Source organism: Hyposmocoma kahamanoa, unplaced genomic scaffold (assembly GCF_003589595.1).
Source record: "Hyposmocoma kahamanoa isolate Upper Pololo Valley unplaced genomic scaffold, ASM358959v1 102, whole genome shotgun sequence".
In the NCBI taxonomy this organism is placed as follows: Eukaryota; Metazoa; Arthropoda; class Insecta; order Lepidoptera; family Cosmopterigidae; genus Hyposmocoma; species Hyposmocoma kahamanoa.
The window spans coordinates 14,156,437-14,173,766 of record NW_020653337.1 but is presented as its reverse complement, the minus strand read 5'-3'; the positions used below and the strand labels follow the sequence as shown (position 1 = coordinate 14,173,766).

At 34.4% G+C, this 17,330-nt stretch overlaps 1 protein-coding gene across 1 annotated transcript in view; it reads right to left on the bottom strand.

The window, feature by feature from the left end:
* The window catches only part of LOC113235511 (large neutral amino acids transporter small subunit 2), a 46,164-nt gene that overhangs the window by 14,809 nt on the left and 14,025 nt on the right, over window positions 1-17,330 (bottom strand). Inside the window, exons 3-4 of the mRNA XM_026471248.1 lie at window positions 11,363-11,488; window positions 5,501-5,642 (exon numbers count right to left, since the gene is read on the bottom strand). Of these exons, the coding sequence (XP_026327033.1) occupies window positions 5,501-5,642; window positions 11,363-11,488 (268 nt within the window). The remainder of the gene's footprint in view (window positions 1-5,500; window positions 5,643-11,362; window positions 11,489-17,330) is intronic.

The following is a 17,330-nucleotide window of genomic DNA, read 5'->3' as shown; positions in this document are numbered from 1 at the left end:
ATATGATACTAACTAAATACAATTTAATATGTTACTATCAAAACGTTAGAGGCCTTAGATTGAATAACGTACAGGTTCGTGAGGAAATATTGCGAAATAACTACGATATTATTATTTTCACAGAAACTTGGCTAAACAACAGTTTTTTTGACGCCGAAATATTTGATGACAGGTATGATGTGTATAGGCGGGACAGGGAAAGCTCACCTATGTGCAGTTCTAAAGAGAGGGGAGGAGGGGTTCTAATCGCTGTTTTAAAAAAGTATTTATCGCGACGAATGAATGAGTGGGAGAGTGATTGCGAAGATGTTTGGACTCAAATTATATTAAATAAATCAAGAGTGTTAAATATTTGTGCTGTTTACCTGCCTCCTCCGGTATCACAATCTATTTTGGACAACTACCTGGTAAAGTCGTGCGGTGCTTGTGAGAGTGATGGTGAGACAATTATTGTGGGTGACTTTAATTTGGGAGGAATAATATGGAAAGTTGATGTTGATCGGGGCCACAGTTCACCAACTGGTTATGAAAATTGTTCTTTGAGGGGGAGTTTCATAGATTTCATGTCTTTAAATAATCTTGTTCAGCTTAACCATGTCTCAAACGGCGGCAATCGCATTCTTGACCTTGTTTTAAGCAGCATGCCAGACATTAAGATTTATGAATGTACTAGACCACTGCGAAATATTGACAAACACCATCCCCCTTTGGACATAGACATTGAAATCACTACAATTCCTAATAAACCTCGCAATTCAAATACAGAACCTAAACCGAACTTTCACAAGGCTGACTATGATGCTATCAATCTGCAACTGGGTAAAATTGACTGGAATGATTTATATGAGCGGTGTGTTGATGTGAATGATATGGTTAAAATATTTTACGAGCATTTGGATAGAATTGTTAAAGAATGTATACCATTATCTTGCAAATCTAAATTTAATAAATATCCAGTCTGGTTTTCGCCAGCTTTGATAAACTTACTAAAGCTTAAATACAAGTATCATGTTAAATTCAAAAAATACAGGAATCGGCTCGACAAGATAGAATTTGATTATTTGCGCGAAGACTGCGATGCCCTAATGCGGGAGTGTTACAGAAATTACATTAATTCAATAGAAACGTTAATACTCAGCAATCCAAAGTTTTTCTGGACACATATTAAAAATAAGCGTAAGAACGGTTCCAATTATCCGCCATCTATGTCTCTAAATAACACTACAGGATATGAAGGAGGTGAGATCTGTAACCTGTTTGCAACTCACTTTTCTTCCGTGTACGAACTGGATACTGGTGGTGATGTTGATTTGGATGAGGTGGGCATGATGGATGCGATTCCGGATTTAGTGATTGAATCTGACTGTGTGGAATATAAGCTCAAGCATCTTGATTTAAGTAAAGGTTCAGGTCCTGATAACTTTCCGCCAGTCTTTTTTGCAAATTGTGCTGAACAACTAGCAGTCCCATTGACCATAATTTTTAACAAGTCTGTTACTACGGGAATATTTCCTGACACTTGGAAGCGTGCTAGAATTGTGCCAATTCACAAAAATGGAAAAAAGGACTTGGTTACGAATTATAGGCCTATTTCTATATTGTCCACCGTAGCAAAAGTCTTTGAGTCGATAGTATATAGTCATATGTTTAGGCATGTCAAGAATAAACTATCACCGAATCAGCACGGATTTATTAAGAAGCGATCTACGGACACAAATCTATCCCAGTACATTGATGATGTAGCATTGGCAGTCGATACTTCAGGACAAGTAGATGCAATATATACCGATTTTTCCAAAGCTTTCGATAAAGTTAATCATCGTATATTGATAAACAAATTAGCTCACTTCGGGATTAGGGACTCCCTACTTCAGTGGTGTCAATCATATTTAAATAACAGGTGTTCTAGAGTTGTAATTGATGGTTATAGTTCAGATCCTTTTATTTCATGCTCTGGAGTGCCGCAAGGTTCAAACCTTGGGCCATTGTTCTTCATTATATTCATTAATGACATTGAAAGATTGTTTAAGAACTCGATTTGCTATTTGTTTGCTGATGATCTTAAAATAATGCGTGTTATTAAAAGTCTCAATGATGCTGATTTGTTGCAGGCTGATATTGATAGACTCATTGATTGGTGTCACATTAATAAAATGTATCTGAATTCGTGTAAATGCTTCCATATTAAGTTCACATTAAAACGTAAACCTCTCAGTACCCAGTACAATATCTCAGGTGAAACTCTTAAAGAAGTTTCTAAGATACGAGACTTGGGTGTAGTGGTGGACTCCAAGCTTAAATTTTCTATTCACATTGACAGTATGCTGGCCGCTGCTAACAAATCACTAGGATTTATTTTTAGAAATGGAAAGGAGTTCAGGAAGGTTTCCACTACCTTATTACTATTTAATGCCTATGTCAGAAGTAAGCTTGAGTACTGTAGCGTTGTGTGGTCCCCAACATACCGAGTCCATGTTGAGAGAATTGAAAGAGTCCAAAGAAGGTTTCTACGACACCTGGCGTACCGCTTCAGGCCGCCTCATGACGTAAACTGTTACAGTGCCCGACTTGAGCACTTTGGCATGCAAACTTTGAATGGTAGGAGAAATACTTTAGGCTTATGTTTCTTACATAAAATTATGAACGGCATGATAGACTGTCCGTCTATTCTCAATAAATTTGGTTTGCGAGTACCCCCACGTCCGCCTCGACAGCCGCGTCCTTTATTTCATGTCCGTTTGTGTAGAACGAATGTAGGAAAGCATTCGCCAGTCCCCCGCCTATCTAGTTTATATAATCGACTGTCCGGTGAAGATGAAACTGTTGACATATTTTGTGATACATTATATAAATTTAAGGAAAGAACAATTTTGTAGCTTTAGCTTAGGTTTAATTAATTTATTATTGTTATTATTGGATTTAAATTGTTATTATTATTATTATTATTATTATTAATTTTAATTTCATTTTATTGGTAGACATTTTTCTTTTTGTACATTTAAATATACATGTAAGTGCATGCTGTGGTTGCCTATAATTGAAGTTGCAACTATATGTTAATTAATAAGTATTTATTGTTTTGTATACGTTAAGTTGTAAACTTTGTTGGCAATCCTTAATAAATAAATAAATAAATAAATAAATAAAAATAAATAAAAGAAAAATGCAATGGCTGACCCCAGGTCAAATGCCACAACAGTGTCCTAAAGCAAAACTTACCAATAAAAAGGTAATGGTAACTGTTTGGTGGTCTCAGCATGGTGTTATTCACTATAGTTTTCTCCGATCTGGTCAAGCAATAACGGCAGATGTCTATTGTGCCGAACTCCGAACCATGTTGACAAAACTAGCAGTAAAACAGCCCCGACTCATGAATCGATCTTCACCATTATTGCTCCACGACAACGCGAGACCTCACACAGCACGAGACACCATTTTGACCCTTCAGGAACTGCAGTTAGAAACCATTCGTCATCCTCCGTATTCACCAGACCTTGCTCCAACGGACTACCATTTTTTTCGTGATTTGGACAATTATCTACGTGACAAGAAGTTTTCTTCCCAGGAGGCAGTACAAAATGCTTTCACACAGTTTGTGCAGTCTAGATCGTCGGAGTTCTATCGCAAAGGCATTAATAACCTTCCCATTAGATGGCAGCAATGTATAGATAATAATGGCAACTATTTTGATTAAATAAATTTGTTAAAAATTTAAAAAAGAAACAATTTAGATTTTCAGTACAAATCGGCAATTTCATACTTTAACCCCTATTATAAGTAGTCTGAACAAAAAGCCTGAAATTTGCAAGAAAGTTCGGAATGTTTAGTAACAAATTAAATCTCTCTCTCTCTCTCTCTCTCTCTCTCTCTCTCTCTGACATGGCAACCAGAACAAGCATCCGGGCGACAACATTTTGGTTATAAATTGAGTTTTACTACAGAATTGTAAAGTCGATGTTTTATTTTTTATTCCGAAAATTGTTACCTTACACGAAAAATCCAGACCAAATCCGGACAGAATGTTAAAAAGCCGGACATGTCCATCGCCATGGATGTCGAGCTATTCTAACCTCATCTTAATTAAATGAGTCATACATATATTTCTTATATTTTGAGTAGTTATTTTTTAAGTCTATATTATTTGGTAATCTATAATATCTACTTACATGCGATATATCGCTATTAGAATTTTTGTTTGTGGATACACGAATTATTATGCAATATAATTGAGGGATGAACTCTTATAAAAAAAATTCAACTTTAATGAGAGAACGAATGGTCTAATTTTATTAGGAATTATTTTAGGGAGCTTTACAGAGATAACATACAACCATAAGAATGACCGATCTACCGTATCCACTATAATTGGATTTATTATATAATTAGCGATAATAAACTGACGTTTAGCGGATTGCTGGATTTTGATGAGATAATAATCTCAGTACAGAGTACTAAAAAACTGACCTCAAAAGTACGTGGATAATTATATATAATTATGTTATATAATGTTAATGTTATTTCTTATGCTATTTTACTATTGACTTGATTACGGAGATAAATTCTTGGGGAAACTGATAATGTCGGCATTTTATCGTCACAGTACGTGCTTACAAGTAATAATGCTTGTTAAACAAGAAAAGGTGGATAAAGCTATCGCGATTTTGCGTAGGTATACTTTATTATTTTTTGCACATATTGTTAAATTTCATCTTTTTGTAATAAGTAGCGTTCATAACTCAAAATGTAAAATTAAAGACATATTTACATTTCTTACTTTTTGTAAGAAACCTCTATATGGAAATGAAACTATTTGTTGGATTGACTCCGTGACCACGGGACTTGTAAAGGGCCCGAAATGTGGGTTTGTTTGAAAAAACAAATACACACGATTTAAATCCGGAAAAATAGTTTCATTTCCTATGTGTAACAATCGCGAAAACTCTATAATCACGGCAGTTTTTCTTTAACTTATATAAAGATTTTATATAAGTGCCCTGAGCCTGTACTCGTTTTATATTATGCGTTAGCTCTCCCAGCTTTCGTACCATAACACAGCTGTGATGCTCTGAGATCAGGGTTTGAAATTATTAAGATAGATAATTGTCTGATAATTATCCAATAATTATCTGATAATTGTCCGATAATTATCCATGCTGATTCATAATTTTGTCTCTTTAATTTTTGACTAATATGATAAACAGTAAGAAATCTTTGGTGTTCCAAACGGTTTGAGTTTGCGACTTTTTTAGATTGACATTTGACACATTTAGATACGTCTCTGATACAAACACATGACACGACATATCCATATCAAGATAATTATCATGATAGATTTAACGATAATTATGAATGATAATTATCACTTCGAACCCTGTCGTAAATAGAAATAAATGGTCCTATGGTACCTACTGAAACACCATCTTTGTTTTTCTTCTCAAGAAGAAGAATCCACTAATGAAATACCAGTATATAGGTTGAATATTAATATAAGTATACTCACTTGTAAGGATCCTGCAACTCTTCAGTGACAAAATTGAGGTAATTCCAGCCACCGAAAGCAAATAAGCCCGAGTAGAAGGCTATAGCGACATCTCCGACGTTATATGATCCTTCGAATGAATTTTCGAAGTTTTCCGTGTGACCTACGGAAGATACATTGCCCATTATTATAACATAATTATGACTTAAATGCACAACTTTAAAGATATCAAAACTGGAGGATTAACATGATCAATAGATAACACGAGACATCGTATAACATAATAATAACGCACTCCCTCATAGCCCCGCACTAAAGTACCCTGTATCGCGGGTGTCATGGACACACCCATAGACAATCACAAATTACGCCCAAACTCAGTAGAGGAATAAATGTAGACCATACAAAACATTTCTCCGGGAATCGAACCCGGAACCTCAGTGGCAGCGCAGCGTAGTAACCATTCGGCCACGGAAGCAGTTAAAGTCAGACAGAACATTTTCGACAAATGTATCGATCCTCTGACCATCATTAAGCCAATTCAGGCGAGGTGGAATCTTTGGCGCGTAAGAGTACCATCTATCTTTGTCCCGCCTCTTAAGAGTATTTCTCCTCGGTGCGAATTGCCATGGCCGATCTGGAAGTCTTTAAAAAGACTTCGGAATTTGGTATTTTTTATTACTAAGTGACGGGATGAATAAAATCGCCTGGTGGTAAGCCATATGTATATCCTTATAAGTTGCAGTGCCACTTAGAGCTTTAAATCACAAAGATTGTGGGGCACCGCCTGACACATAAGTTGACAAGTCCCATGTGCCTGTAGTTTCACCAGCACCCTCACCCGTCAAAACCGGAACACAGTAATGCTCACATTACTAATTGGCGGCAGAAATAGGTAAGGTGGCAGTACTTCCCTGGACGAACTCTTTCACAAGGAGCAAGGACAATTTGTTCAGGTGAGGATTCTAGCCTGGATTGTTTATGAGGTGCGATTCAAACTTTGGCTCGTCTCATATCGTGCACTAACACCTGCACGGTTGAGGATTTAATGGCGGCTACTAGTGACGCGGTCAGCATGTCCGAGTTCTGGACCACAATGGTATAGTGTACGTATGCCATCGATACTATAAGAAGATGACATTGTAACCAAAAAGCAAAAGTCTATAAGTACCTATACATTATAAGGACGTCTCTGTGTAAACGAAGTATGAGACTGCACACCATAGTACGTCATCATCATCATCATATAGAGCCTGACTTCACCCACTGCTGGGTATAGGCCTCCAAGTTTCTGTGCCACTCCCCACGATCCCGTACCAATCTCATCCAGGTTCGCCATAGTACGTAGTACGTTTTTATTCTCCCTTCTTTCTTTATTAAAAATTCAGACGCTTCAATATGAAATTGAAATGTGTTTTTTCATATTAATACGAGTTATGTTACGATTACATAAAACTCATGAAAATTACCTATTGAGATATACAATATTTATATACGAGGTTATTTGTAAAATACTAACCTTGCAGGACTATATTACTAACATCATAAACATCAACTTTTGTTCCATGACTTTTATCAATTCGTCGGACTTTACTTCCGTACAAAAATAAAAATATTTAAATAGATCGCTCTAAATGGTGATTACTATCAAATACCTATACATCTAAAAAGTGTTAGATAGTACAAAAAACTTAAAAGTATATATTTGCTAAATATTAATACGTTTTTAAATTTTTAATAAATTGATATTTTATGATTATCAATAGTTTATTATTATTATTAATACAAAGATCGAATACTCAGACAAAATTCCTTCGATCCGGCCGGATTCGAACAGACGTCTTCTAGCACACCGTGCCAGACGCTATACCAACGAACGAAACCGAACGGAACGAACCAGCGAACCTCACGAATTTTTCTATGTGCTTGCATTGTGTCTTAGCATTTGGTTTTTCAACGACTTTTTAGCCGTAGCGCCATTTATGAGAAATCTATGATATTTCGTCACCCGGTTAGATACCTTTACTTATTACCAGACCCGGCTAGAGATGATTTAAATTTTTATTGAATTGATATTCAATTATTTTTATGTGAAATTACTCCACTAGTTTGTTATAACTATTAATACAAGATCAAATACTCAGAAAAAATTATGAGAGTTCGATTTTCGAGAGTTCGAGCACGCTTTGTCAAAAGTTGTTGTTTATGATGTCAGTAATCTAGTCCTGCAAGGTTGTTAGTATTTTAAAAATAACACTGTATACATAATGTAGTCATAAAAATGTCTAAAATGTGATAATAATACATACACGCACAAATTAAAAAAAGTCTGCTATTTATTGCGTAAGCGTAACGAATTTATTTTCAATACGTACAATATAAGTAATGATGGGTATAGACATGCTTTGACCCACTGTACAATATCTTAAAGAAATAATTATAACTTTTTATATTAAAACTCTCCTCAAAACTTAATGGAATTGCATCTATTTGCCAAGTTTTATTGAAATCGCTTAACGGAAAGTGGGTGAAATCCAATAAACCGAATTCATCCCCTAATTTGCCACCTTCAGAGGAAGAATATTTTCTTCAAAGAATTTAAGACCACTACTGAGGTGCCCCCTTTCCAACAAAAAAAACGGTAAAATCGATTTACAAATGCCAATCGCATAAACACATAAAAAATTCAGTCGAATTGAGAACCTCCTCCTTTTTTTGAAGTCAGTTAAAGAAGCGATGTTATTCTTACCAGAACTCCCCCTGTTATATGTACCCCTATTATATCTATTTATCTATACAAGAATCAACAAAATTTTAGTCATTGGACTATTGTTACATAATTTACAATCAGTTGTTCTAAGCATACACTCCGAATGTGCCAACTCCGACCTTAGCTCAATAAGGAAGATAAAATGTACAGATAGCGAATAGGTATGTACATATAAATGTAGGATATATTGAAGTGAATATTAGAGGAAAGCTTTCGAGATTTATAGTAATAACACTAATTTCCCTGATAATGAAAACAATTTATATTATGTTAAGGTGCTGGAAATGAAATTACTTTTTATCGATCTAAATTCGTGTATGTTTTGTTATTTACAGCCAGTCGTGATCATGGAACCACTAAAGAACCCGAAACGTTGTTTTATTTAAAAAAAAAACGCAATTAAGCATGGTATCAAGCCGGATCGACAGAATTTTTCTTAGTGTTCGATTTTTGTATTAATAATTTTAACAAACTAGTGGAGTAATTTAAAAAACAAATTGCATATCATGGTAATAAAACATCGTTATTAATATTCAATAAACTTAATATCACAAATATACACAATTTTAGATCCGAAAAATATAGTTCTATTTCCTATTTGTAACAAAAACGAAAACCTAAGAACTCCATACATATTATTAAAGTGTTATTGTTTTGGCGAAATATGTTGTAGGAGACGTACACATTTCATTTTATAAATTGTTTAATAGTTTTTTTTTAGAGTCGACCTCCCTACGTCCTGCGTGATACAGCCCGAATCCAATCGAGAATTTAAAATGGCACCAAAAAAGCATAGCATAACCTCATTATTGTCTGTACGACGAAGAGTAAACATACCAATTGAAAAATCTTAATAGTGTAAATTATAATATGAACTGAACCAAGGGTCAATAAACAACTACGAACAAAGAAATTCAATCATCGCCAATTATCAGGACATAAGTACTTGAAGTAGGAGTAATCATACCTCGAACTCTGATAAATATACTTTTATTCATTCTATCGTGAGCCTAATAGACCATTTTCAATTCAATTTATTTACATTAACATATATGTTAGGAAACGACGTTGTTTATTCTTGCGAACATGACGTGTATAAATAAAACTTTGTTTGTGCAAGTTAAACAGAAACCTCGTTGTATATTAAGTTGACTTGGTTACTTGGTTACTGTGATACGACGTAAATATCCCGGTGATACGATGTAAATAACACAATATTTAGTACCTAATCGACCCAAATATATGGAACAGCTGTTTTTTCCGTTATTTCAGTGGGGTTCTCGTAGTAAAAGTTGTCTCTATTGATGGATAGAGTTAAAATTTAGCAGAACTTTAGCAATGTCTCACGTAGGCCCTTTTCAGTGCCCTGTGGCTGGCATTGGTCGGCCGAAATATCGATGAAGTGACGAAGGGGAGAAAGACCTGCACAACCCGGCGCGCTAGCTCTGACTCATATCGGAGGCCAAGACCCACTTCGGGTCGCTGAGCCAGCGGTGTGAGTAAGTAAGAACTTCAGGAATTTGTACATTAAATTGAACTAATTGATCCCCATGAGTTTGCGCTGGTGAATTTAGCAAAGGAAACCTCCTTAGAGGTTAAAAGATATGAAACAAGCGCGATACGCAATTCGATTCCAGGCACAATTTAAATATGATTCACCGTCAATTGTAATAATAAAACTTTTGCTACAAAGATTTCAGATAGAACCATATTTATTTTAAAATATATGTATAATATAATAGTTACTCTATTACCTCCGGATTTTGATATTTCGATATTTTTTTCTCAATTTCGAGAATGGGAAATATACACGATTTTTTAAGTTACTGTTGTTCAAACGACCTCACAATTATAATATTAAGTTTATCGAATATCAGGATGTTTTACTTACTATCATAATCTTCAATTCTTTTGTTGTGAAATTACTTCACTAGTTTGTTATAATTATTAACACTAAGAAAAACTCCTTCGATCCGACTGGATTCAAACCAGCGCCTACTGCATACCGTGGCTGACGCTCTCTCAACTGAACCACGGAACAAGCCAGAACCTTACGAATTTTTCTATGTGCTTGTTGCTGATCTTCGGTTTGGGTTCGAAGAAATTTTTATTAGGGTTAGATCTTTGTGATATTTTTTTCTTTTTCTTTTAAATGTCAAGTGACGGGACGTGCACCTGATGGTAAGCTACATTCCTGTCCATAACGGTTGCAGTGCCACTTAGAGCTTTAAATCGCAAAGATCTGAGGGGCACTGCCATCGCGTCCGATACCGAGACATAAGTTGACAAGTCCCACGTGCCTGTTATTTCACCAGCACCCTTAACCCTTCAAAACTGGAACACAGTAATGTTACCATTACTACTTGGTACCACACGCAAAATAGGCGCCTTGACGTCGAGTTGCTCGACTTGGTAGCAGAAATAGGTAGGGTGGCAGTAATTCCCTGGACGAACTCTTTCACAAGGTGCTCTACTGCTACTAAATTATAATTAAAATTATTATTATAACCTCATAAATTTAAATTTATTTTTATCATAAAAAACGTTACTGTGATTGAAATATACGTATATTGGGTTAGGTTAGGTACTGCGTCGTGGACTTTTATATAAATCTACTGATGACTAATAGTTAAAGTATGCCATTTTCACGTATCTACATACATCCGTTTGACTGACTTGCGCACGCGTCATGTCGAGCACGCGCGAGACGCAAATTGTCCTATCTTTAATTAAACGTGAAACAACACTAAATATTAATGCAAGCTTATCTCAAAATCACGTACTAATTGGTCAACCATTGTGAAGATAAGCTCATAAACAAATAGATAAAAACTCTTAAAACTGTTGAAAATATTTTTTTTTCATATCTAAATCATTTATATTTGTCATTTCAAACAAACCAACGTTTCGTGCCCTTTACGAACAACAACTTCATCACAAATATATGGGATTTAGAAAAATGAAAACAGTTTCATTCCCAACTGTGACTACACGCATAAACCTGTGTTTTAGGTTTAATGGCATGTCTTTAGTAGCATTGAATTTTACTTCAAAATATTAGAAGTACAAACTCAGGTTCCTTACGATTTCATAATATGTATAGATATTCTTACCAATACATATGTAATATATGCCAGAGATGATGATGACGATTAAGGCTAGTAGCTTGGAGGTGGTGAAGATATCTTGGATCCGCATCGTCCATCGCACACTGATGCAGTTCACGGCAGTAAGGATACCTAGAGACAAATATAAAATAAATTAACTTCATAGGTAGTTTGATACAAAAGCTTTGCGACTGCCTGTAACTGTCCTATATGATGCTTGTCCATAGATAAATCTATGTGCTTGCCACTTCGTGCAGGATCGTCGTCAGAAGGAGAGGTCGCGTTAAGAGTTTTCTACCTCAGCTTGAATTCAAATTTTTCCCGTATTAATACGGTCCATTTTGCCGACCCAAGCAGCGGCAGAGGCTTTGGCTTTATTTTTTTACAACGAAATAAAAACCATTTGAAAAATGTATAACACATACATATTATCCGTGTGTCTATTTAGTTCAGGTGGTATTAAAAAAATCATTGGTATATGGAAAGTACCTATTGAATACAGCGGTTTTCTTGTTTCTATCATAATAATTTTTAGGAATCGTGTTTTCACACCATATATAGATTCAACAGACACACACATTGAGAACTGTTATACGGAATCAACCAAAGCCATTTGACGTGGTATTTTAAAATGCAGTGAGTATACTTAGTAGGTATACGTATATTGAAAACCACTATGTCGATATCAGGGCTCGCGATAATCATATTTCCATTATTGAGAGAGAGCAAGTAAAATTAAATAAGTACAAAATCAAATTCATTCGACCAAATTGGCAACATTAACTTCCGCCTTAGTTGAAACCTCTGCTGCATCATAAATTCAGCTCTAGCTACGACTCTGCTTTCGTGTAAGTTTATACAACTGCATCAAATTGTTATATAGAGTTTAAAAATACAATACCGGCTTAGTTTAAGTTAGATTTTTTGCAAGTAACAAGAAAGTTTATATCTTTGGACCGACACAATTTTGTTGTTGAATATCGTTAAATGTATTAAGTTCAGATTACACAGTGGCAGACTCGCTAACGGATTTCTAAAGAGGTGTAAATATGTGAACAAAATATAAATTCCTGTAATGTTCTGTAATCTTCTTAAAATATCTATATGCCTCCTATTTTTTTTCACGAAAAAAAGAAATATCACTTTTTTTGTAGGGAAAATATATACATAAATTACGCAAAAATAAAAAATAAACCTCTAAAAAATTTAATATTCCATTTATGACGTAATAACACAGGTATTTCCATCGCTTTTGTCATATTTTTTTCTAAATAAGTCCATAAAGTGCAGAATTAATCAAACTTCCTCTAAAGTTGGTTTTGGATAACACACGTCTATTCAGTGAGGTCGTCGACGGATGGCTATATAATCGTCTTCAACACTTTTCTAAAACGGATTAGTAAAATTCATTTCTCGGCATACGTCAATTAATCTTGTCGTATCGAGAATTAATTCTGGAAGAGAGTACAATACTCTGTTGCGAGCAATTAGGTTAAGTGGCGGCTTCCGATGTTAAACGCAGAGCAATTAGGATACGGTCATCTCTCAGGGATTAAAAGTTCTGTATAGCAATTATACCTGTAGCTAACCGCAACGACAGTCGCGACAAATCTTTTTCTTTCTTTTTTTATGACACCGATTGAAGGGACGAACAAGTCGTGCGCCTGTTAGCAGTTGCAGTTCCATTCTGAACTTTAAATCACACGGGGCACTGCCACTCTTCACTCTCACAGCCTTACTCTTCTATTCAAAATCTAACTTTAAGTACAGTTTAATTAAACGAGTACACAGTTTACGGTCATTTATAAAATGTGTTTCAATATTTCAACATTGTTTAGTCTTGCAATTTTTTTAAATATGTATATATTTAAAAAAAATAATTATAATATATATATACATATATTGAATTTATGATAAATGTATATTTATCATAAATTCAACAAAAATTGTCTTTTCTTGCTCATTCATCGTTATCGCCTGATCATTATTCATACAGCCTACAGCACACCTAAACACATTAAATTTTTCTCGCATTTTCCTATGAATTTAGAGCAACTATATGCAGATACGGCGGATCTTCACAAGTTATCATTAACAGGTTTCGAAACGCTGGCTGCTTTCCAAGTAATTTCAAATGGAATTAATGTCCGTTAATCAAAAAGAAATCATGTTTCGTATTTCTTACTCACGTTACTTGAAAATATTTCTTTAGAAGGTGGAACTCCAAGAAGATGGAGTTGGAGAGTTGGTGGAGTATTTGCCATAACTAACGTAATCGACATTTTTAGCGAAGTTGAGTTAATAACATACATATCAGCAAAATGAGATCTATAAGCGATTTTTTTAAGTATATTATTTAGTTTCAGTTTCCTCCTTTATTGTCTCATAAAAAATGACAATTTTGCGTAAGATTCGATACAACCTCAAATGGTTTTGGTTGATTCCGCATAAAAGTGAAAGTGTTGAATCAATCAATATGGAAAATACGGTGTGAAAACATGATTCCTAATAATTTTCACTTAGAAAAAAAACACAAACTTACCTCGAAATTTTACAAGAAAACCGCTGTATTCAATAGGTACTCGTACCTTACATACAGGTACCAATGATTTTTTTTATATCAACCTAGCCTAAATAAAACATGTATAGTATACAATACACATTTTTGAAATGCCCGTTAATTTCGTAAAAAAATAAATTCTGAAATAAAACTAGTATCCTAGTCGCTCGAACCAAGCATAGTGGTACGTATTAATACGGGAAAAATTGAATTATTGTCTAGTATCAACTCTTTACAATTAAACGGACACTAAATAAGGTATTAAAAAACTGATTAAAGGGGGTTGTGGATCTTGTTTCGTTGATTCCAGATATGTAAATAAACAATTTCGCTAAAAATGTCGATTATGTTAACGAGGGCAGTATCGCTTTTGCAATTTGTGAAAAATATAATATGTATGCTCTCATTAATAACGCTAACGAGTCACAACAAAAACAAGCCTAATGTCTCTAATCTGACTTAGCAAATTTTGTAAGCCACTGTAAATAGAAATATCTACTAATTAAAACTAGCATTTTAAGTCGAGCAAGTGATTACATATTTCTTTAATATACATATACTCCCGCACACATAATTCGAGCCACCTCGCATTTTTGTCGTAAAGGGCTAGAATATAATAATAGTGTTATTATCGAAGAAAAATTTTCCCCCGATTTTGCAAATTCAAATTCCCAGCAAGGACTTATGGAAATGACGTTTAGTATATTAGTTTCAAATTTGCGTAAAAGTTTTTGATCAATCAAACATTGTTTAAGCTTATGGCACTTAATGCTGAAAAGCGTGGTGGCTCGAATTGTGTCCGAATGTGTACATATATATAAAGGAGAAAATCTACAGTACTATGAAAAAGAATTAATAAGTATTTCTTTCCTTTACTCCAAGCAATTAATATGAAATAAAAGGTGTTATGAATGTACTAGGTTTTATTAATAATCTTTGATAAGTTTAAAGAGATTAACATTCTAACACTAACGTCACAATACATTTATGCAAATGTTATATAACTTAAAAAAAATATTATTTTTTATGAAAAATAGTGACAGACATAACATTAATACGAGGCTTAGAGGATGGAAAAAAATATAGTCTAAGATAAGAGGAATAAAAAACAAAGTAACAGTTCTTAACAGTCGTCTTCATAAAGTCTCAAATTCATGTAAGGGGCGATGTACACGCTTGTACTCGTATAATAAGATTCCGATTGATATGAAAAATTTGCCATTTATGAGGTTTAAAACTATTGTGAAACAAAAACTTAATAGTAAACGTTAATTATACAACAGATTACTTCTGCGTACTTGGATGACAAAAATGCGCGGTAGTGACCCGATTAGCTCTTTGAGGTATTCTCGATGTTTAAATTAAATATTGTCATGATAAATGTACTCGAATGTGTATTTACAACGAGCAACCCTAGAGTTTCTTACTCATTCTTTTCAGGGGAATCTGCCTTACGAATGAGCAATTGAGTTTAATCGTTTAATCAGTACGACAATTTCAAGTGTAATTTGCTTACCCATGAAATGAAGATTATATGACTTGGACTTTGAATAGCACTGTGTATTTATTTATGGAAGCTTTATGACAATAATGTGTATGCTTAAACAAAACCAGTGAACAAGATTTTTAATTAGTAAGTCCATTGCATTATTTGTCTAACTAAGCATAATCTCGATAATATATACGAGCGGAGCAGTTGACCTCGATGTAGAGAAGTAGCGTAGACAGGTAGGGAGTTAGTATAAATTATCACATATTTATTGCTGTGTTTGAACCAAGTCGTATATCCCAGCTACTATCTTCAAAACAGCAGCATAATGGTTGCTCAGAGCCTGATCAGAACATTTTTTTTACAACAGGTGGTAATCGATATACCGGTCCATAACGGTTACAGTGCCACTCAAAAATTTAAATTATCAAGATGTGAGGGGCGTTACTGCAATCGTTAGTTAGCAAAAAAACTCAAAAATCAAAGTAGTACCATCAGTGCCGTTTTTTTTATAAAGTGATGTAGGTACAAGAAGATATCATCTGGAAGACTCAAGACCTGGCCATACAAAGAAAAAAAAGCTTACTTAACTTACTTAATACTTAAGCTTTTAATTTATGTTGGCCCTTTGTACCTTTATAAATAAATTGTTTACACAATTATTGCTAAGAAATTACATTGTAGAAGTAACGTGCAGTATATATAACGATAACAAGTACACATGAAAATAATCTATTCATTTACAACGGCATTTGGGCATGCGCAATTGTTTTCTCCCTGTCACACTTCATAGTAGAAGGTTTACTAATAGAACTCACGCACGGTATCAGAAGTGTATGTTTCCAACATGTAGTGACGTACTATTTCACCGGAATGTATGGTGAAGCCAAAAGGACGATAATTTCTTTTAAATACGTTAGTAATATTACTGACATTAGTGTCATTATGAGCGAAAATGAGTCTACTATGATTGGTTCAGTTCTTATATAATATTGTAGATTGATGTCCCAGGTTTCGTAGCGGTCTTTCGAAGCACTTTTTTAGTGATTCAGTAATATTACAATTTGCTACTTTCTCGTGATATCTTTTTTTAAGCGATCTTTTTACTTTCCACTGACAATTTGTTATGGACATAAACGCTTCAAGTAATTTAGATAAATCAACTGTTGACAGTTTCGTGGTAACCCTGAGCTAATCTCAGAATATATGACGTCACGACGTATCCAATACTGCGAACACCACAAAAGTTATTTTTATGTCATCGGAGATTTTTCTTTAATTTTATCGTTAAAAAAATAATTTGCGCTATTTACATAATCCCTCGTACTTGCTGTTGAAACTGTAGGGACACACTTAAGCATTTTCAAGTTTAGCATTGGCAAACGCCCCCCACGCTACCAGTCGTTCCCACAACGTCTTCCGCATAACTTATGAGTAATCAAAATGTAATTAAATGGAGTCACAATTGTACAGTATAGGTACATTCCATTTCCGTGGAAAATAATTGTGTTATATATAACTAACTCTGACCCTAAAAAATATTGTCTATACTGTGAGTCTCAGTCAAACGATTTATTTTTATTGAATAACGTTGTTAAAAAGCTTGGAGAAAATTCGGAAATCTGTTCACACCTTATGTATTTTCAGAACGTCCGTAAACAATCGTAAATGCGCCCACTTGTTATTGTCCCACTCAATGAACTTCGAAGAAGAATGCAGTACCTACCTACAAATGACTGTGTTGTTTTCGTTCCGCGGTTTACCATACTACAGGGATACTACCGATATAAGTAGTATACGGCATAGAGTATGTACCTTCATGGATAGTGCTTTTATATGAAATTTAAAGAAAGTCAGAAATAAATAATGTTATTTGTAAATCATTGTCGTGAAATTCGCGTTTAAAAAAGGTATTGAATCTGCAT